Here is a 21,742-nt window from a genome sequence, read left to right as displayed (position 1 = left end):
GCACCAATTAAGTTCGTATCATGAGGTATTACTTTACCTCCCCGCACATGGAAAATCAAAAATTCAAGACTTGGCTAGAATCTTTTTCTCTAATATATTTATTAGAGAACTCTGAGAAGATTTTGGTATGTGTATTGGACATGTACGTTCTTTGGATATTCTTAAAAGTTGTCCAGTTGAGTGAAGAAGGTACAGAAAAAGGAATTCAGATGATCAAATGTTCTACCTAAGTCTGGTGGAACGTAATAGTGTTATGTTCATTTTGTTCTACATTTCCAAGAACAAAACAGCAAAAGGAGGAAATATTAAATAGCTTTATTTGCAACCACAAAAAGTTAGCAGAATCACCTTGAAATACTGAAACCATACAGTCGCCAATAATATTCCTAGTAATACTTCTGTAACTTTCACAGTATGACTTTTTTTTCAGCATTTGGGATTCTCCCTTGCTATTCCAAGCACATCATAACAATAAAGGCACATTATAATAAATTTAATGAGGCACTAGATCATACATACATATATTTTATACAATTTATTTTTTATACAATTTATAAATAGAAATATACACACAGAATAAAAATAATACAGCCAAAATGAAAAAATACATACAATTTACAGTATTTATTCATTTGACACCCCATCTCCAAACCTACAAATTTAAGTATCATTTATTCTTTTCATTTGTGAAGATTTCCACAACATTATTGTTGAGCATCAGTCATAGTCACTGAGACTAACCTAACCCACTAGGCAAATTTTGTTCAAAACAGTTAATGAAGGAATAAAATCCATAAGAGAACTTATTCTTCTGGAACCATTTCTTTCCCTCTCCCAAAACTATTCCAACAAATTGGAGAGCACCCCAGAAGAGACTTGCAGGATGCATTGGCTAAGTACTGTAGAGGGGAAGTACCACTGAATAAATAGAAATATTCTTATGTACCGGTAAATTGGATATAACATAGTAATGCCGTGGAGTGGACTTTATCTTCAAAAGTCTACTTTCAAACATAAAGCAAGGGGAAGGGGCTCAGTTGTATTGTATAACGATAACATCAATCTGTTATAGGAACATATGTTATAGATTAGAGGGTTTCTTAGATCTAGTCAGATTTGAGGTCCATCTAGTTTAGTATTGATTATATTAACAGTAATTGGCAAATCTTTGAAAAGGGCTCTTTCCAGCCTTTCCTGAAGATACTACAAATTTAATACCTTCCATGCATAAATACATGCTCCATTACTGAACTGTAATCTTGCTCTTTATATATCAATTTATTTTATTTATTTATTTATTTGTCAAACAATTATAGGGTGATAATTTGTACATATAAAACATTAGATAAGTAATGATAAAAAGTAGACAATAGGACAGGGACGGTAGGCACAATGGTGCGCTTATTTATTTATTGGATATTTATTTTTTATTTTTTTATTTATTTGTTTGTTTGTTTGTTTGTTTGTTTGTTTGTTTGTTTATTGGATTTGTATGCCCCTGCTCTATCCTAATACCAGATGATGATATTTATTCAAGAAAGCTACACATAATTGGAAATGATAACAAAATGATTTGCATATTCTCTACATTGTTATATTTCTTCATTTTTCTAAACATTAACATTTCATTACATTATCATTGTCACACCTGCAATTTAGGAATTATCTTTCACCAGCTTTATACTTCAACAATTAAGAGCTTTTTCTGGAACATAAAAATAGACACGCTTATGTAACTGGTGCAGTTAATTTAGTATGGTAGGTTACAGGCCTAAACTTAAAAAACCATTAATAAAGCTTTGCATTTTCTCTTTATTTCTCTCTTGTATACCTAACACTGCCTATAATTCTTTTGGGTAACCAGGATGTAGACATGAATAGTAATAAAATATTATAGTATAGGCTGATAATAGCAATAGCAAAACTGGCATTCTTTAGCACACTGATTTCATTCTGTAAAATTCTACAATATTATTATCTTTACCAGTTTTGTTTTTTCAAGAAAGCACCAGTATAATGCAAGTGAAGAAAAATCCTGGGCACTTGATTACCTGGGATCCTTACTACAACTAAACCATTTACAACACAACCATAATTCATTCCATAGCTTTGGTCGCAACCCGATTTGGTCATGACCCAAACCTAATTTTGGAAATATGGCATGGAAAGGAAAATTGGCCGCGGGGGGGATTGTGGATTTTTAGGTCAGGACCCGATTGGGTCATGGTCAGAAGAGTTCGTGACCAGAGGTTCTACTGTATCTGGAAATTATGTAGGGTCTCCTGCTTGGATGAGGGGTTGGACTAGATGACCTACAAGGTCCCTTCCAACTCTGTTATTCTGTTCTGTAAATTTATACAGACATTTTATACAAAACTATCTGCAGCTATATGTAAACAATGAAATGATGCTAATTTTTAACAATTTGCAGCTAAGCTCTATGACTGAGAGAAAGAGAAAGAGAGAGAGCCAGAGAGAACATATATATACATTCTATTAAGAGCCTGTATTCATACATGTGTAAACCAATTTAATAAGCTGTTAATTTAATAATATATTAATATGTATAAAAAGCTTCCATTTAATCTTTTGTGTATTGAAAATTAAGTTTATTGTGCATATTTAATGTCTTTTACATTTAACATGTATTATCATTTAAACTAAATGAAATGCATTCTTTTATTTAGCTCAAATCAAGAATGATGTAATCTTTACATTAATATTGCCTGAACCTACTTTCAATAAAACCAGCAAGTATTTAACTTTTGTGTATATATTAATAAGATGAGCCCGCAAAGGATAAGATGAGATAATATATAACAGTAAAATTAAACCTAAATTAACATTTGATATATAATAATATTATACAAATTTTCTATACATTCATGTGATTTGACTGTAGCCTTAAACACAATACTTTGGAAGGAATTGTATAATCAAATGACTATTATTCAAAGTATCAATATAGTTTAACATCCAATTTGTTTAGTAACCATTAAAGTTGTACCGTGGAATTTTCAGATTACACAATTAATTTATTGTGTTATACCAATTTATATAAATTTGTTTCTGCTCAGAAAATACAAAATGCAGGGCTATTTCATTTAGATGTTATAACACTTAGATAAAATATTTGCCAAAATAACAAAAGCTTTATACTAGCAAGACAAGGAACATTTACAAAATTAATGCTTTTCACATAATTTCACTGCACATCCATTATAAAATTTAACACTAAGTTACTTACGGTAATTATCTAGCTTTTCATGATTGGCCAGTTTCATTCTACTCCCACCTGAAGTGTTAACAAAATACTACTGCTCAAGAGTTATGATGTTTGGAAACACTAGTCTCTAAATTCTGTCACATATGTATGCATATTGTCATCAAATCCAACAGAGCTAAAGATTCCAATAGAACAATCTATTTTAATTGTGCTGTTAAGCATTTACATTTGATGACGTTTTAAAGGTTCATTTTAACATAAACCTCAAACATTTAAATCTCTACTTCATTCAAAATTGTTTCATAGCCACTGTCATCTTATTTATATTGAAGTTTTTAACATTTTTATTTCCTAATTTTAAGTATAATCATCATTTTGTCCCTTTTTTATTTTAGAAATTCCTGAAATACAGGTAGTTCTCAGCTTATGTCCAAGTGGAGCCAAAATTTCTATTGTTAAGTGAGACATTTGTTAAGTAGGTTTTGCCCCACTTTGTAACTTCTCTTGCCACGGGTGTTAAGTGAATCACTGCAGTAGACAACAACCTGGTGGTTAAATGAACCTGGCTTTCCCTTTGACTTTGTCAGAAGGTCGCAAAAGGAGATCATATGACCCTGGGACACAGCAAAGGTCATAAATATGATTTAGTTGTCAAACATCTGATCATGATCATGTGGATGCTGCAAAAGTTGTAACTATGAGTCATGGTGGCACAGTGGTTAGAATGCAGTACTTCAGACTACTTCTGCTGATTGCTGCTTGGCAGTTCAAATCTCATCATGCTCAAGGTTGACTCAGACTTCCATCCTTCCGAGGCCGATAAAATGAGGGCTGAGATTGTTGGGGGCAAGAGGCTGACTCTGTAAACAGCTTAGAGGGTGCTGGAAAGCTCTGTGAAGCAGTAAATAAGTCTAAATGCTATTGCTATTGCAATGAAAAATGGTCATAAATTACATTTTTCAGTGCCATTGTAACTCGAACAGTCACTCAACAAGCTCTTGTAAGTTCAGAATTACCTGTATTTGGTACTAGAATATGGCTGCGCATGGCCTCTCCCTCCCCCCCCCCCCCGAAAAAATAAATATTATTTATATTCACAAGTCAAACATTTTGTAGTAGTAATTCCAGATTGAGACATATCTATAATTGAAACCACTTCTTGGGTTTCAATGTACACAACAATCAAAAACCTTTATTTTATGTGCTTCGCTTTATGGTACTCTTATACTAATCTTTTGGTTTGACAGCTTGGAACTAATTGGTGAATCTGAAATTGCTGCCACTTTTAAAGAATTTTTAATGGAACTGAGTTCCCATGTAGACAAATTAATGTGTACTCCACAAAATCTTCTAGCAATCTCATACAATTTTTTAAGAACAGCTTTTCTCAAAAGAATATATACCCATGGATCCAATATTTGATTGCAGGTTGCCATTCGAAGAGCAAAAATTATAGTTTTACAGGATACTGTTTCATGGCAGAAATTTCCATTTATTCCAATAATGGCCATGATTACCTACAAAATGAAATAAATTCTATTATTCATCAGAAAAAAGGTAAAAATATATTACTATTTTAAACAATAATACATGCCCTTGGAGAAGGGCGGCATACAAGTCTAATAAATGATGATGATGATGATGATGATGATGATGATGATGATGTAGTGGTAAAAACAGTAAAACAGTAAAATTAGAATATCTGGAACCACTTCAGATATTTTTATAAAGATGATTCTGGATTTGAACTATCATAAATTAAAAATTAATCCATTAAATATTAAAGTTGATATAAAGAGTCAAATCTATTTTTGAAAAAAGATCATATGCTTTGGAACTAGTATCAGATGAAGAAAAGTTAATATAGTATGATGCTGCATATATATCTGAATTATGTTCCTATAATTATCTTTTGCGTTTATTTCTAATATTGACCCTTTCAATATTGCTTTACTCTTAACTTCTACATTCTTCTTTCTTACAATTTTTTCCATTTTGTTCATTTGAAGTTATTTGCAAATGCCATTTCCCCCAATTTGTACTTTTGTGCATCAAATCTACACAATGATAGCTTATTATAATTAAATAGTTATATATTTCTGACAGGCATAAAGGTTACCCTACTGTTAAGAGTCAGGCCACTGAAAATATAGAATATAGTTTGAAAAACTTTGTAAGGAGAAATTGTATTATCTAACGATTCCACATAATAGCTATAAATTATCATTCCGTTCATTTATAAGCACAGCTAAATAGCATAAAAATTGAATGAATGAATGATTGAACAAACAAACGAATGAATGATTGTGCTATACAAAGGCATCTGTCTGAGCCACTTTTTGTCATTCTTCTCAATTTAAAAAAAATGTTTCAACCTCTTTGCCTAGATCGGGGCTGTCAAACTTGTGGCCCACAGGCCAGGTACATCACACACTGGCCATGCTCACACCCAGTTTATTGAAGGACAAAAAGTTGCAATGCATCATGTGACACTATCGTGATGATGCAAGTTTGACACCCCTGGCCTATATCATGGTTGCTGAATATTTCTCTCAAAGTCATCTTCCTTACTCTCTAAGACTTTGGATGAAATTTCAGAGTCCTATGACTGAAGCTATACAGAGACAAAAAGCCTACCAAAAAGCAATTAAAATCAATGATCGGTTTTAACAATCTAAATAAAAGACTATTAACTGTTCAATATCTGGCTTTCTAACTGATCCCAAAATGCATATGTATCTATGAAAATAAATAATCTAGAGAAATCTTACTTTTAAAATTATTTGGAAATATGTCAGGAAAATTAAAGCCATAATAAAAACTAATATAAATATGCCTGGTTATAGTATTCAGCTCAGTAATTTGTATTTTGCATGATGGTAAACAGCTATGATGACCAGCATTTACATAGAGATAGCAAAGTTACTCCACAGGAGATACTTTCACGTAGTCCAAGTAAGTGAACCCTCATAGGAACTAAAAGAAGCACTCTCTAATTGAATTATAATAAACAGAATTGTAAGGAAGAATAGTTATCAACTCTCAACTGCTCTACATTTATCTGAAAAGATTACTATTTTTCCTCATAATAAAAATAAATAAAATCAGCTGTCTTAATTCAGACAACTGCTAGAAGTATGACAACATCTCTACAGATGTCAAAGATTGAAACAGGCATAGAAAAACAAAGACTTTTTTCCAAAGGATCCTGAAGATAGGAGGAGTTTCCAATCTCAAATTGATGTGGTAAAGAATAACAATGAACTCATGGTATCAGTTTCAAAGATTTAAAAATGGAGCATACTGAAATACTGTACAATGTCCCTATGAGCCAAGGTGGCGCAGTGCAGTACTGCAGGTCACTAAAGCTGACTGCTAGATCTGCTGATCAGCAGTTCAAATCTCACTAGCTCAAGGTTAACATCTTTACATCTCACTATAAAACACATTGATTCATCAAACTATGATGTAATTAAGGCATATAACACAGACAAGTGTCAGGCAAATGTTAGCTATATAGCTTTAAACATTAAAATCTAGGCATCTGAATTCATGGGTGTATCCTGGAACACAGAGAATGAGATCCCCTTCAGTATGGCTACCAGTTCCATCACTTTCATGGTGATGCATAGAATACCTGCTAGAGGCATTGATCCTACAACTGGTCAAAGAGGGACCGCCCAAAATAGGACTAGCAGCTAGCACTTAATCCTTTTCCCCATTCTTCTTTTTCTTCATACTTTAGCTTTTTATGGAGCCAACTAGTTATTGTTTGACTGGAAAGAACAGAGGGCAGAAGTCAACATGCAAAAGCATCTGAATGGCTATAGGAGCCATCAACAATGGCTCCTAAGTGGGTCAGTCTAGTGGACAGATGATTTGGACAGATGATTCTTGTCCAAATTTATACTGAATTGGTATGTGCAGATAAGCCTCAGTGAGGTCAATCAAAGTGAGGAAATCCACCTTCCTTATGTCACTTAAGATGTGTACATTTTGAATCGCTTTGAATGGTCTCCCTAACCCACGCATCGGTTGTAGTTTCTTCCAATCTGCTAGCAAAAAGTGCTAGCTGATCCCCAATGGGAGGGTCTGGGATGGGATTACCTAGCATGCCGGCAGGGGCAATCACCTGTGCCTCAAATGGGCCACCTCTATTGTTTGTCTCTGCAGGACCTATCTGGGGTCTGTCTCTTTCTGATGTCATACTACCCCTGAAATCTGCCGAACCCTGTCCCCTGGTCTGGGGTCCGAAAGGGGCATCTATTTTAAGTGGTGGGGTGAAAGAAGCCCTTACAGAAGTAGGAAGGAGAATCTTTCTCTTATCATGGGATTCTATCACAATGGGATCCAAAATCTCTCCAAACAGCTGGACTTTATAGGGAGCAGACGCCACTTGTGGTGCGGGACTGACTGCCAGCTGTGCAGCCAGTGCATCCTTCTTGCTACTGCATAAGTCCCCGGGCAACTGCTTGGTGGGCTTTCTGGGGCATCTGCTTTGCCCTCCAGTCTTCTGGCCACAGCAGCTCATCAAATTCCCCTGGCCTGTCATTCAATAAGTACAAAGCTGACTCCGGGACACGCACAGGAGGCAGTTGTAAATGTTGTCAGATATGGTGTCACGTTGAAGTATCATTTGTCCAAACTATTGGGACCCTAAGTCGGGAGAGAGACATTGGTGCCTGACAGCCTCCTCAAAGAGTGGACGAGCCAGTATCATCTCTCCTTCTGAGGTGGTCTCCTCAAAGAGGGAGTCCTTAGCAAAGTTGTCATCAGATGGCTTAGAGAGGGGCTCCCAGATTGGCCTCCTTCTTAGCTTTAAACAAAAGTGAATTGAATAGACTGGGATGAAGCAGGCCCGACTAGACAGGGGGGTCGGGAGCAGGCCCCTGATCCTCAGAGAGGTCCAGATCTAACTCACCCTCTTCTAGGTCAGAGTGAGACTACCGTGAGCATTGGTCATAATCGCCACCTGTACATTCACCATACTCTGAGGGATAGTCTGGGGCAGAAGGTCCAGCCACATCAGTGGTTGAAGCCATGGACCAGTCCCTCTGTTAGAGACCACCTCAATACCTTGCTTTATTGCAATGACTATTAGATTTCGGACACTAGGGTCAACTGTTGCAGTTGGAGACGGGTTGCGGAGCTCGGCAGCCGTCAGAGTGAAGGTTGCTGACAACTTTGAAATGGGCGCCTCAGAAGTCCCATGACAGGGAAAGACCTCCCAGATATCTTTGTCTGCTATCATCATAGAAACATAGAAACATAGAAGTCTGACGGCAGAAAAAGACCTCATGGTCCATCTAGTCTGCCCTTATACTATTTTCTGTATTTTATCTTAGGATGGATATATGTTTATCCCAGGCATGTTTAAATTCAGTTACTGTGGATTTATCTACCACGTCTGCTGGAAGTTTGTTCCAAGGATCTACTACTCTTTCAGTAAAATAATATTTTCTCATGTTGCTTTTGATCTTTCCCCCAACTAACTTCAGATTGTGTCCCCTTGTTCTTGTGTTCACTTTCCTATTAAAAACACTTCCCTCCTGGACCTTATTTAACCCTTTAACATATTTAAATGTTTCGATCATGTCCCCCCTTTTCCTTCTGTCCTCCAGACTATACAGATTGAGTTCATTAAGTCTTTCCTGATAAGTTTTATGCTTAAGACCTTCCACCATTCTTGTAGCCCGTCTTTGGACCCGTTCAACTTTGTCAACATCCTTTTGCAGGTGAGGTCTCCAGAACTGAACACAGTATTCCAAATGTGGTCTCACCAGCATTCTATATAGTGGGATCATAATCTCCCTCTTCCTGCTTGTTATACCTCTAGCTATGCAGCCAAGCATCCTACTTGCTTTCCCTACCGCCTGACTGCACTGTTCACCCATTTTGAGACTGTCAGAAATCACTACCCCTAAATCCTTTTCTTTTGAAGTACAGTATTTGCCAACACAGAACTGCCAATACAATACTCAGATTGAGGATTCCTTTTCCCCAGGTGCATTATTTTACATTTGGAAACATTAAACTGCAGTTTCCATTGCTTAGACCATTTATCTAGTAAAGCTAAATCATTTACCATATTACAGACGCCTCCAGGAATATCAACCCTATTGCACACTTTAGAGTCATCGGCAAATAGGCAAACCTTCCCTACCAAACCTTCCCCTATGTCACTCACAAATATATTAAAAAGAATAGGACCCAGAACAGACCCTTGTGGCACACCGCTTGTAACCTGACTCTGCTCAGAATACTCGCCATTAACAATAACTCTCTGATGTCTACGCTTCAGCCAGCTGCAAATCCATTGAACTATCCAGGGATTAAGTCCAATCTTCACTAATTTATCTATCAGCTCTTTATGTGGAACCGTATCAAAGGCTTTGCTGAAGTCCAGGTAGGCAATATCCACGGCACCACCTTCATCCAACACCTTTGTGACATAGTCAAAGAAATCAATGAGATTAGTCTGACATGATTTGCCTTCAGTAAAGCCATGCTGATTTGGGTCCAATAAGTTATTGTTTTTTAGGTGCTGATTTATCCTCTTTTTGAGTAGAGTCTCCATCATTTTAACTACAACTGATGTCAAGCTAACTGGCCTGTAGTTACCAGCTTCTTCTCTACTGCCCTTCTTGTGAATAGGCATAACACTGGCCATTCTCCAATCCTCAGGAACTTCTCCTGTTAACAAGGATTGGTTAAACAAATCAGTCAGGGGGGTAGTAATGACAGATCTGAGTTCTTTAAGAACTCTGGGGTGGATGCCATCTGGACCCATTGCCTTATTTATCTTTAATCGTTCAAGTTCTTCTAAGACATCGGCTTCTAAGATCACTGGAGCTGAATCCGTACAGCTGGAAGCAATGCTATATCCCTCTATAGTATTATTTTGTAAGGTGTCTTTTGAGAAAACTGAACAGAAGTAGCTATTGAAATGGTCAGCGATCTCCTTATTCCCATTAATGCATGTATTATTCCCGGTACTAAGCTTCGTGATGCCGCAGTTTTTCTTCTTCTTATCATTAATATATCTGAAGAAGGTTTTATCCCCCTTCTTTACAGATTTGGCAATTTCTTCCTCTTTTGAGGCTTTAGCAGCATATATTATCTGTTTCGCCTCCTTCTGTCTCATTTTATATACCTCCCTATCAGCTATACTTCCAGACTCTTTATACCTCCTATAGGCAGCCTTTTTTTCATTGACTATAGCCCTTACATCATTGCTAAACCATAGCGGTTTCTTCTTCCTTTTACCTTTAGTTATTTGTCTTACATACAGTCCAGTGGCTTTTAAGATGGCCTTTTTTAATACAGTCCACTGGATGCTCGCTCCTGCCATTTTATCCCTCCCCTGTAATTCATTATCTAAATATTCTCCCATTGCATTAAAATTTGTTTTTCTGAAATCCAATACTTTGGTTGCATTATAGGATTGCTCACAATGAGTTTTTACATCAAACCACAAACATAGATGGTCACTGCAACCTAAATTTTCTCCCACCTTGACATCTGAAACCCAATTCCCATTCGTAAAAACTAAATCTAGAATATTCTCCCCTCTAGTTGGTGTCTTAACCAGCTGTGCCAGAGCTGCTCCTGTAAAGGCCTCTACTATATTCTTACTTTTTTGCATGTAAGGGCACTGGGGATATTCCAGTCAACATCAGGCATGTTGAAATCACCCATAACCACAATATCTCCCTTTACTGCCATTTGGGTAATTTCATCCACCATCTTGTTGTCATATTCCTTGGATTGCCCTGGAGGCCTATAGATCACCCCAATTCTAATGACAGAACCTTCTTTATTTTGCATGCAAATCCAGAGAGTCTCTAGATCTTGACACGTATTTTGAATTAGTGTTGTTTTTAGACTTTCTTTAATATAAATGGCTACTCCACCTCCCCTTCTCTCTATTCTATCCTTCCTATACAGTGTATATCCTGGTATGGATATTTCCCATTCATTAGAATCCTTAAACCATGTCTAAGTTATGGCAACCAGGTCCAAATTATCTCTAGATATTATGGCCATTAATTCACAGAGCTTGTTGCTCAAGCTTCGAGCATTTGTGCACATTACCCGAAGAACATTATTTTCGTTATTTGTTTGCCCCTTATCATCAACAACTACATCTATATTATTTGCAGCTCCCTTTTCATAAGCTTCCAAAAACTGCTTTATCCTCATTGGTCGGGGACAGAAATCACCCACATCAGTTACATCTCTGTCCCCTTTACCTAGTTTAAATGCCTGTCCAAAAAAGTTCTGAATTCCTCACCGAGCACCTGGGTACCTCTGTATGATGGATGCAAACCATCCCTCTTAAACAACTCCCAATTAGACCACCTACTGACATCATGACTTACATAGCCAAAACCTTCAGCTTTACACCACTGCCTTAACCACACATTAAACTCTCTGATACACGTTGTTTTATCCTCTTAGCCACAAACCGGTAACACCTCTGAGAAAGTCACTGAATCAGTTATTTTACCCAGCTCCACACTTAGACATTGAAAATCTCTTTTTACTACATTAACATTTCTCTGGGACAAATCATTTGTGCCAAGATGCACCACCACATCAACGTTATTACATTTACTCACAGTCTTAACAATGTTTGTAATCCGCCTCCTGTCCCTGCTGGCAGTGGCCCCTGGGAGACACCTCAGCACCTTCACCACATCCTTGCTCTGTCCCAAATCAACACCTCTAACGGTCGAATCACCCACAATCCAATCAAATTTGGATTGTCCAAAGATACAACTTTAGAGGGGTGCAGAGAGGCCACCTGTGCCATTAGTTTTGAGCCATACTCTTTAAAAATATTGCATTGTATTAATATTAATAGGTCTGTTATGGTGAGACAGAGTAACATTTTTAAAGGAAACTATCATGGGTCTGTAAATTATATACAATTGTATAATTGTAAATTATACAATGAAAATTACAGGGAATATAATTCCCTGTAATTTTCTTATTATAAAAAAATATATCCATAAAAACAGCAATAATAAATATTAAGGGCATAGGAAAATCAGTGATTTTCATTATTCTCATTAAAAATACTGCCATTGGCCAAATTATCTTTATATGCATAAGATATGCATTTTTATATAAAATTTTCAATGCAATTGTAATTATACAATTACAATTTACAATCTCTGTTAATATCTGTACAAACACAGAGAATCTAGTGTTTACAAATGGTTCAACATCTCTATACCAATGCCCCTCCCCCAATCTTTGGGCCACCAGGGACCAATTCCATGGAGGTTTTCATTATACGAGAGAAGCCATGGTTTTGCATGATGCCGACATTCTGCAGACGGGGCTTTCCTTGTTTGCGCAGACCGGTTTCTGGCATGCCATGGGCCAGTGCTGGACAGCGGTTCAGGGACTCCTACTCTATACCATCCAAATTGGGGGAAGGGGTGGGCTACTAGCCAGAACGCTAAATTGGGCTCGCCACCGCTGCTTGTGAGTGCTTGCAGGGCCAGCGCGATTTTGCTTTTGCATCTGTGGATAGCAAAATCGCACATGGAGCTGCAGTTGCGCCTGTATTTTGGTGAGGGTTTTTTGCTTCCGCGCATGCTGAAAAACAGGCGCACCTGCGGCTCTGTGCGCAATTTTGCTATCTACACAGTTGCAGAAGCAAAATTGCACTGGCCCCGCAAGCACTCATGAGCCACGACAGCGAGCCCAATTTAGCGTTCCAGATGGAGCCCACCCCTGGTTGGGTGGGGTATATATTTAAAATAACATGCTATTAATGAATGAAAGTAATTACTTCCCACTACCCTTTGTGTACTGGGGAAAAAATCACTGATTATGATATGAATAAGGCTTTGCTCTAAGCAGTAAGCATTTTAATTCCACAGATTTCATAAGCAAATACTTAACCATATTGCTTTGGTTTTTTGACATTCAAAAGAGAGTTAGTTGCAGGTCTACATTAAATAGTTTCCAAAGTAATTCTACTAAAGTAATTTTCCTGTAAGACATTTTAGAAAACTGCTCACTTAAACTTAACTTAACTATGATCAAAATGAGAGGCAGATTGAAAAATGGAAGGAATATAAATCAAATCAAATCAATCAATTAATTAATTAATAAATAAAGCCAGTTCATAGGGAGGAAATTATTACTAGTTACATGATTCCAGATGAGCCTAAAAGGTACAAAAAGCCCAATACTAATTCAGAAGCAATATTTATGAATTGGCAAAAATATTAAAGAATTACCTATTTATTAGAGGATGTGTTCCATACATAATTAAAGAAAATATTTTTTCTTATTTAATATTTAAAATATTAAATTTAGTATTTAAAATCTTCTAATGGAATTGATAATCAAAAGACTTTCTTTTTCTACCAAGATATGAAGCAAACGAAGTGTGAAAAAGTAATAAGGGTACGACAATGATAATAATCTTTAAAAAATATTAAGAAGAAAGTGTCAGATCCTGTGGAGTATTGACAGGAAAAAATGTCTTCCTAAAAGAAAAGTTCGTTTTTCTTTTGAAAGCACCTAATAAGGCTCTTTCAGGAAATATTAAACTGAAGCAGATAGTTGAAGAAATAAGAATAATAGACTTTTTTTAAAGAGTTTTTAAAATTAATATTTGTTCCTTTCCTTTTTTCTTAATCTTACAGAAAGAGCTGTCTTAAAGATGTTTCTTTAAATACTTTTTTCTCATAGATATACAGACTTTTACATTATTATCTCTTCCTGTCTGAATGAAATGTGATTCTCAATAAGTGCTCTTGAGTTGCTGCAAGCAACAAAGTAAGAAAACATCTAATGGTAACATGCCGATTACGTGTTCTACTCAGGTTTTTAAAAGAATAGAAATTTTCAATAAAGGCTTCAATTGCCTAAAAAATAACTTTAAAAAATGTAATTAACTGTAAAGCAAGCTTGGTTTAATATATTTGTGGGTTAGCAGAAAAAAAGAAATGTAAAATGAAGAATGAAATAATGCTATTGTAAAAAAAAATGATTATTTTTAAAATAATACCAGAAAAATATAATGAAATCTTAAATATGAAAGCAGACTATGCTTTATGAAATCCTTAACATCAGGATAACAAGTTGTAAACCAAGCATTCTAAGTACTGACAAATCGTCCATCTACAAATAGAACTCTTTGCCCGTGTTATTTTCCTTCAATTACAGGATAATTATGTTCAGTACTCTTTCCTATATATAGTACTCTACTTTGTATTAAGTAGGCTAGGCCTTTTGAATTTAAGAGGTCCAATGCATTATGGTACTGCTGTTCTTCCAAATTGTTATTGGATTATGACCAAATGTATCTACATATAGAAAAAGTTAATCTGTTCATGATAAAAGAATTATATAGAGGGTTTGCTTATAAGTAGGTAACAGAAAAGGAACCTGAATCAGTCACTTTAATAATGTAATCAAGATTAAAATTTGATTTTTAAACCTAGTATGGAATTACTCAATTATTTTTCAAGTTAGTAGTTTCAAGCTAAAAGTGTAATAGTGGGTATTAATACCTAGTTATGTAAAACAACTTATTGTGACATGATTGATTCGACTGGAACATGCTTAATTTTAATATGACTGGTGCTACATATAGATTAACTCTTGACTGCGTATCTTTGCATTATACAATATTAACCGATTTCCAAAGAAAACTGTTTTTATAAAGCAGATATAATTTATTGAACAGATAATTCTATTATAATTGAAACTTCTATTGTAATTGTGACTTTTGCAATTCTGTCATTATGACCTGATCTGAAATCTTATTAGCCTTAGTAAGAATGATTAAAGTACTATAGTGTGATGATTTAAGAAGTTTAAGATAATCATGAAATATTGAACAATTAAATATTTTATGCTTTCTTTAATCAAACAACTTGCATATTTCCATATATGCTGGATATGGTTGCTCTTTCCATACAGTTAATTCATATCATAATAATGTTTTGTGGATAGACTTGTAAAAAGTTTAACAGGACATTCTTTCCACTTGGTGCTATCAGCCAAATTCTTCTAAGCACAAACATATTGCTTCTTATTATCACTCTTTTCTTGCGGAACATTCTTTAAAGACACTGTTTATGATGTACCCCCATCCACACTGACGATTAAAAAAAATACTGCTGACTTAGGAGGTTTTCATTATTATCCAATCCTCATTGATTCAGTGGTATTGAATTTCTAATGCACCTTATGGCTTAATATTTAAACACTGAAAGTCAAAATATAGTGGATTATTCTCCCATAATGTAAACAGTGCTAGATTATTTTTACTTTAATTAAAACAATAATGTGCAATTTAAAATGACTTCCTACAATCCCAATTCCCTAATGATTCCCAAGTACCAGATATTTTTCCATAGCTTATGTAACTAACATTAAACTCTTTGTCTAATTTGTCTCAAGTGTCAATCTGAAATGTCTTAAAATGTTCCATATCATATTTAGTCAGGGATAGCATGTGATCACTCTTGGAATAAATAGAACAAAACTGTTTAGATGATGAAACTATAGTTTGTAGTCAGAAAGCACTGTAGTGCAGATGAATAGTGATGGGCAAACCCAACAGTGTTCGGGTTCAACAAGTTTTTACGCAAAATTCGGCCGAACCTGAACTGAACCTGAACTCCGAATGCTGCGTGACGTCAAAGTGACGTCTCCATGACATCAAAGCCCTGGCGGGGACCACCTCGTAAAAATAAACATGTCAAAGCCCCGGCAGGGACCACCTCGTGTTTTGCCTTTCCCAGGCTCCAAAGGCTTCCCTGGACCCAGGGGACGGTAAAAATGCCCTCCCCCATCCCCTCAAGTCTCTTTGGAAGCCAGAAACACCCTCCCAGAGCCTCTGTGCGAGCCAAAAATCAGCTGACCAGCACATACATGCATGTTGGAGCTGAGCTAGGGCAACAGCTTGCGTGCCAGCAGATATGGCTCCGTGTGCCACCTGTGGGACCCATTCCATAGGTTTGTCATCACTGCTTTAGAGGTAAGTACAAACTTAAGATATGGGTGGATTCAAAATAGTCACTTGTATTTTAGTTTTGCTTTGATGGGGGAAAAACTTTATAACTGTTTCAAGAAATATTAGGACTCCCTTCTATATTGCTGTAGATCTTTCAAGGGGCACATTATTTCATTACAGCTTCAAATGGAACAGCCCTTCAAAGCAAAGCTGTGATGCAGTTCACTGTTTGCATCCTTTGGTAAATATTCTACATTTTTATATAACACACTTTCCTGTAACACCATAAGTCCCATTATCTAAGGAATTGATTTTTAAGATAAAAAAGAAAAATAAAAGAAAACATAACTTCCATTAAATCATCCTATGAAAGCTTGGTATATTAGTCAACTTCCACCTTCAGTTAGAAAATGTTTGTATCATTATATTCAACCCAAGATCTTGAGATATATTATCCTAGAACACAATAAGCAATATATAACATGAAAATGGAAATGGTTGACTGGTTAAGATCTTACCAGGAAAGGAGTCCAGCAAATGCAAGAGACACACATTATACCCAAAAGCTGAATGATCATTTCAAAATGATGAGATCTGCCCTGTCTATGTTGACTATTAAATTTGACTCTTAAAAGTGTAATTCCTGTCACAGCATTGCACAAAAGTGAAATAACAAGGGCCAGCAAACCCAAACATGAAAAAAGTAAGAGGTAAAATCTGTCTTCCCAATCTCTCATTTTCTGTGTTTGATAGAAGCACCAGGTGTCTGATGCTTGAGGTGTATACTTCTTTGTTGTCACTATTGGCAGCAAAGCTATGAAAATAGCAAAAAGACACACCAAAGTCAATATCATTTTTACATGATTAAAAGTCATTTTTGTTGAATGAAATATTGGTTTTGTCACTCCAATGCACCGTTCCACAGCCATCACACTGCCCAGAAAAAGAGGATAAAGTCCAAAGAACACCATGCAGTTACCAAAAAAATTGCAAAAATATTCGTCACGGATCAATTTTTTCCCATTTGCATATCCAAATAATGCATTAGTTCCAGCGATGAGATGGCCCAACATATCTGTGATAACCAAGCTACTGGCAAAAAACAAAAATAATGCTTTTGATTTCTGCCTAAACCTCTTATATGCTTTCATGAGAATTACTATTGCAAGGCTATTGGATAAAATCCCAACAGTCATGAAGATGGCAGAAAACATTACATTGAAGCTTCCACAATCAGTAGGAACAGAACAATTCATTGTTAGAAAGAAAATTTCAGCCTTCAAAACATCTCAGTGGCCAGGAAATCATCAGGCATCTGTAATACAGTAAAAGAAACTATTTAAATAATAAATAATTTTACACATTTAATCTTACCCACTTGCAATACAAAGACAGGCTAAATGAACATGCATAAACACCAGTACAGAGAATACAAATAACTAAATATAAAAATGATATAATAATATAGTACAAAACAGGAAAAAAGTAGAAAAAGGAATATTTAAAATTTGAAATACTTAAATGATAGCATAAATACTAATGGCATATTAAATTATCATTATTCAAGAGTTCCAAAACACATATCCATTATCTGATATAGCTTTCCTTTTAAAATAATATAAGTAAGAACGGGTTACAGAGCTTCATGCACTGCTGTAGTTATGTTCTGGAATTTGATTGTCTGGTGATTTTTTTCAGTCTTTTCCACTTTAGTTTTACCTTTCCTGTAAGCTTATCAATTTTCACTCACATACATCATTGGCAATAACACAGGAGATAGACCAGACACACAGACACATACACACTGCAATGAACAATCAGATGATTAAAAATATTAGCTTTATATATAAGAAAATAAGTTTAGCTTTTATGGTATTATTGATTTCTTTTGCCTAACAGTTTGATGTGAGATAAGATAAATAAAAGGATTCTATTTAGCTTCAATCTTAAGAACCCTTACAGAAGAAAGCCCTTCCACTGCCCACATTTAAGAGTTAATCAAGTAAAACAGAAAAAAGCCTGAGAACACTCTTTTCCTCAGTCTTTCCAGATAATGTTCTGGAAAGTAACATTTCTTCTATTGAAGTCTCTAGCACTCAGAGAACCAATATATAAACTTGCCCTTCCTGGCTAACAGATGAGCACAGAAGTGTCTCAGCTCTCAGGTAATTAGCATTCAACTGCTGGCAATGAACTAATGTATATTGCTTAATACTCTCAGTTTGGCCTATTCTTCCCAAAGAGTAGACTAAAGTAGCCCAGTCCCCGGTGCACATCTCCAGATTTCAGTGGACCATTATTTTGCTCAAAATGTCACAGATGTAACAGGAAGAAATTGGAAGTAGTAGGAGAGTAAATAACCATTGAATAAACTGACTGATCAATTTGCTTCACAATATATGTGAACCAGTCTTCTACATTAATTATAATGTTTCTTGTCCTGGAAATATGTGTAACTTAGAACTTGAGGTATGACAAAATGTCTGTAGGAATTTAAAATTTATATTTAGGTATATGCAAAGGAAGAGATATGATATTTAACTGCACTTAGGAAAGCAACAGAAAAATGGAAAAAACAACTTTGATGCCTGCTATTTTTCTTTAAGTAGGGATATTCTACGTATTATGCAGCATCTAGATGCTGCTATTCAAGATCTGACATACTATTCCTTCCATCAATGCAATATTACAGCTAGATTTTACCATATTTAATATATAGCTAGTAAATTCAGCACATATTGTTTTTCTATTATACTATATACCACATATACATTTACCACAATGATTACCTACTCCTTACATAACACATGTTCTAATCTATGGCATCAGGAAAACATACTGAGAATACAGAACAAAAGCACAATAGATCAAACTAAAATCTCATCTTATTTCAGATAATTGATGAAATACTGAATAGTACAGGTTTTTTTTCCAAAACTCTAAATTATAGGACAAATGAACATCATGCTCTACATTTGTTGGATTTGGGAATTCTGTTCAGTGGATTTTATTCAATATACAAAACATTCTACCATATGAATCTGAAGCTAACAGAAACATTTTTATAGAAAAAAATAGGAATTTAAATATAAATAGTGGGGGGAGGGGATTACACAAAAGCACATCCCCCTCCCACTTAAATGCTTACATTGATTTTTCTTTTAATGTCATTCTTTGCCCTAGATAGCATTTAATGACCAAGTAAAGTTTCTGCATGAGTTGGATGGGTCAATTCACTCAACCACTCTTTCATTTATCAGCTCATATATATTATACACTATTTGATTGCCCACATTCTTTATTTCTTAGAAAACAGTTATAGCTTCCATATAGCCTTATGCGAGTAAAAGCTCAGCATAAAAACAAGATGATCTTACTAAACTTTGTAAAATTTAGTTACCTATACAGCCATGCCAAGTATTTAAAAAATCAACAGTTGCAGTTTTACAATAAAGACTATTCAGTGAAGGAGGAATTCTATACAAATACACTTGAAATAAAAAATATTATGGCATTATACCAGACATGGTGATATAAATCTGAGCATGGATATACTATAGTCTACGTTGCCCGACAAACAAATATTCCTGTAACTAATACTAAACTAGTAAGGGATAATGTAAACATATGAAAAATATATTACTTAAAGAGGGAAAAAGCAACATACAGTATATAAATATGCATTTTCATAAGTAATTCTAGTTTTGCTTCTGTTTGAATATAGCACTTGAAAAAATTAAAAGTATTCTGCATAAATGGCCAATTTTAAATGTTAATTCAGTTTTTAATTTGAATTCGAAGCTATATGTAACCTAATTAAAATGTCGGATATTTTCTTAGCAAATTTCATACTATTGCAAAAACTAATGCACAGAACAGCAGACTAGGTTGCCAAGCTTCTTTGGGGTAAAATGATCACAATTATCTATATATGTCAGACTATGGCATGCTCTTGAACAGACTTGCTTCATATAGTTCAGCGTACTGCAGCAACTAGTCTAAGTTCCAGAGAAAAGACTTATTTGCTTGATAAAAATATGTAATATGAAGTGAGAAACAAGTACAGTATAAAGTAAAATGGACAGAAGAATTTAACATGAATAACAAGGACTGCATGAATAAAATTGGAACCAACTGTGAGTTGCTGGAGTAGACAAAAATGAAAATCGCTGTTGGGAATATATCAATGAGGTACTTTTGAAATGACAAGTGAACTTCAAAAGTAAGCATTGCCAAAGGGTGAAAGATTTCAGGATATATTAGTCTGCAATCTAATGAAGCTCTATACAGTCCCTAGGAATCAACACCAATTTGACAGCATATAATCGATTAGTCAGCCACTATTATAGAAGTCTATTTTAAAAAAAAAAAATTTAACTTTTTTAAAAAACGACATGAGAAACCGAGGAGCTATTGAGGAAAGAAGCAATCAGTTAGTCTAGCAAGCCAAGCAGTAGAATAATGATAGTAAAGGGATCAAAAATTTTAAAAATCCAGGGGGGAAAGAAACAGATTTGCAAAAGAAAAACAGAAAGAAAAGTAGGAGGCAATTGAAGAATAATTAACGGTGAACTCTGAGAAATAAAGTAGACTTTGGATGGTAAGACATTTGAATGGAGACAGGAGGAAAATGAGATTCTCTTCTATAAGAGAATTGGTATTGTTTTGTATTCTTCCCGCTATAACACTTGCCTCCACAGAAGCAAATCCCATTAAATTCAACGGGATTTCCCCCCCCATCAAGCGGAATTGGATCACAGTCTTGATTCAGTCAATTTGATTTGAATCTACTTAGCCTAATATTGGATCCTCTTATACCCTCAAGCGTCTGACCAGATAGGGCAGTTGTCTCTTTTAGTCACCCAATTACCCAAGTCTGAAGAAGGTAAAAACAAAATATACACACTTACCGGCGTGATTCAAAGAGTCGGACAGAGGCTGAAACCACGCAAGCGCTTTCCACCGCACTGATTTAACCGAAACGCAGCCGCCTTTGATATTGTACCGTCGCAGCCACTGCTAGATGATCTTACGAAGCCCTGGACGGGCTAAACTGGAGAGTCCGCAAGAGCTAGTCAGAAGTGCCGAGTTGTTATTCCTAAATCTTTCCCCACACAAGCACGACGGCGGAGGCGTCAGCTTTCTTCTCCGAAGCCGAAGCTCACCTTCTTTTTTCCCCCCTGAAAGTTTGGAACTGCGAAGCTTGGAGGACGAAGCGAGGGAGCTCTTTTTACTTCAGGCTCTGGGTTCCCGCCAGCGGTCGCGCTCGTGCCACACTCTCCGGGCATCGCCGTCACCCACCAGATCGAGGCGGCGGCGGCGACTCCTTCCCACGCTTCCCGCTCACCCAACTAATAAAGACGGCGGGAGGCTGCAGCTCCGCTAGCTCAGACCGCCGGGCTCGCCCACGCTCCCGCCCCTTTCAGCTGGCAAAAAAAAAAAAATTAAAGAAAAAATCTACCACACGTGCTACCGGCTGGCTCCCTTGCCTGACTTCAGACCCTTTTAACAACGCACTGCAACTT

At 35.9% G+C, this 21,742-nt stretch overlaps 1 protein-coding gene across 1 annotated transcript; it reads right to left on the bottom strand.

Moving 5' to 3' along the window:
- Positions 1-299: 299 nt before the first annotated feature.
- Positions 300-21,532, bottom strand: PTGFR (prostaglandin F receptor). The gene is made up of 3 exons (XM_070746213.1): positions 21,128-21,532; positions 16,736-17,532; positions 300-4,743 (listed from the first exon to the last, which is right to left on the bottom strand). The coding sequence occupies exons 2-3, from the start codon at positions 17,471-17,473 to the stop codon at positions 4,438-4,440; spliced, it is 1,044 nt and encodes a 347-aa protein (XP_070602314.1). The 5' UTR covers positions 17,474-17,532; positions 21,128-21,532; the 3' UTR covers positions 300-4,437.
- Between the last annotated feature and the right edge of the window lie 210 nt (positions 21,533-21,742).

The sequence above is a fragment of the Erythrolamprus reginae genome, chromosome 3 (genome assembly GCF_031021105.1).
Source record: "Erythrolamprus reginae isolate rEryReg1 chromosome 3, rEryReg1.hap1, whole genome shotgun sequence".
NCBI lineage: Eukaryota > Metazoa > Chordata > Lepidosauria > Squamata > Dipsadidae > Erythrolamprus > Erythrolamprus reginae.
This window is presented reverse-complemented; position numbering and strand designations above follow the sequence as displayed.

Coding starts and splice junctions, on each gene's coding strand:
- PTGFR (XM_070746213.1), bottom strand. CDS start 17,473: ATGAATTGTTCTGTTCCTACTGATTGTGGAAGCTTCAATGTAATGTTT. Junction 4,744..16,735: donor TTTGCTGGACTCCTTTCCTG/GTAAGATCTTAA, acceptor TTCATTTTGTAG/GTAATCATGGCCATTATTGG.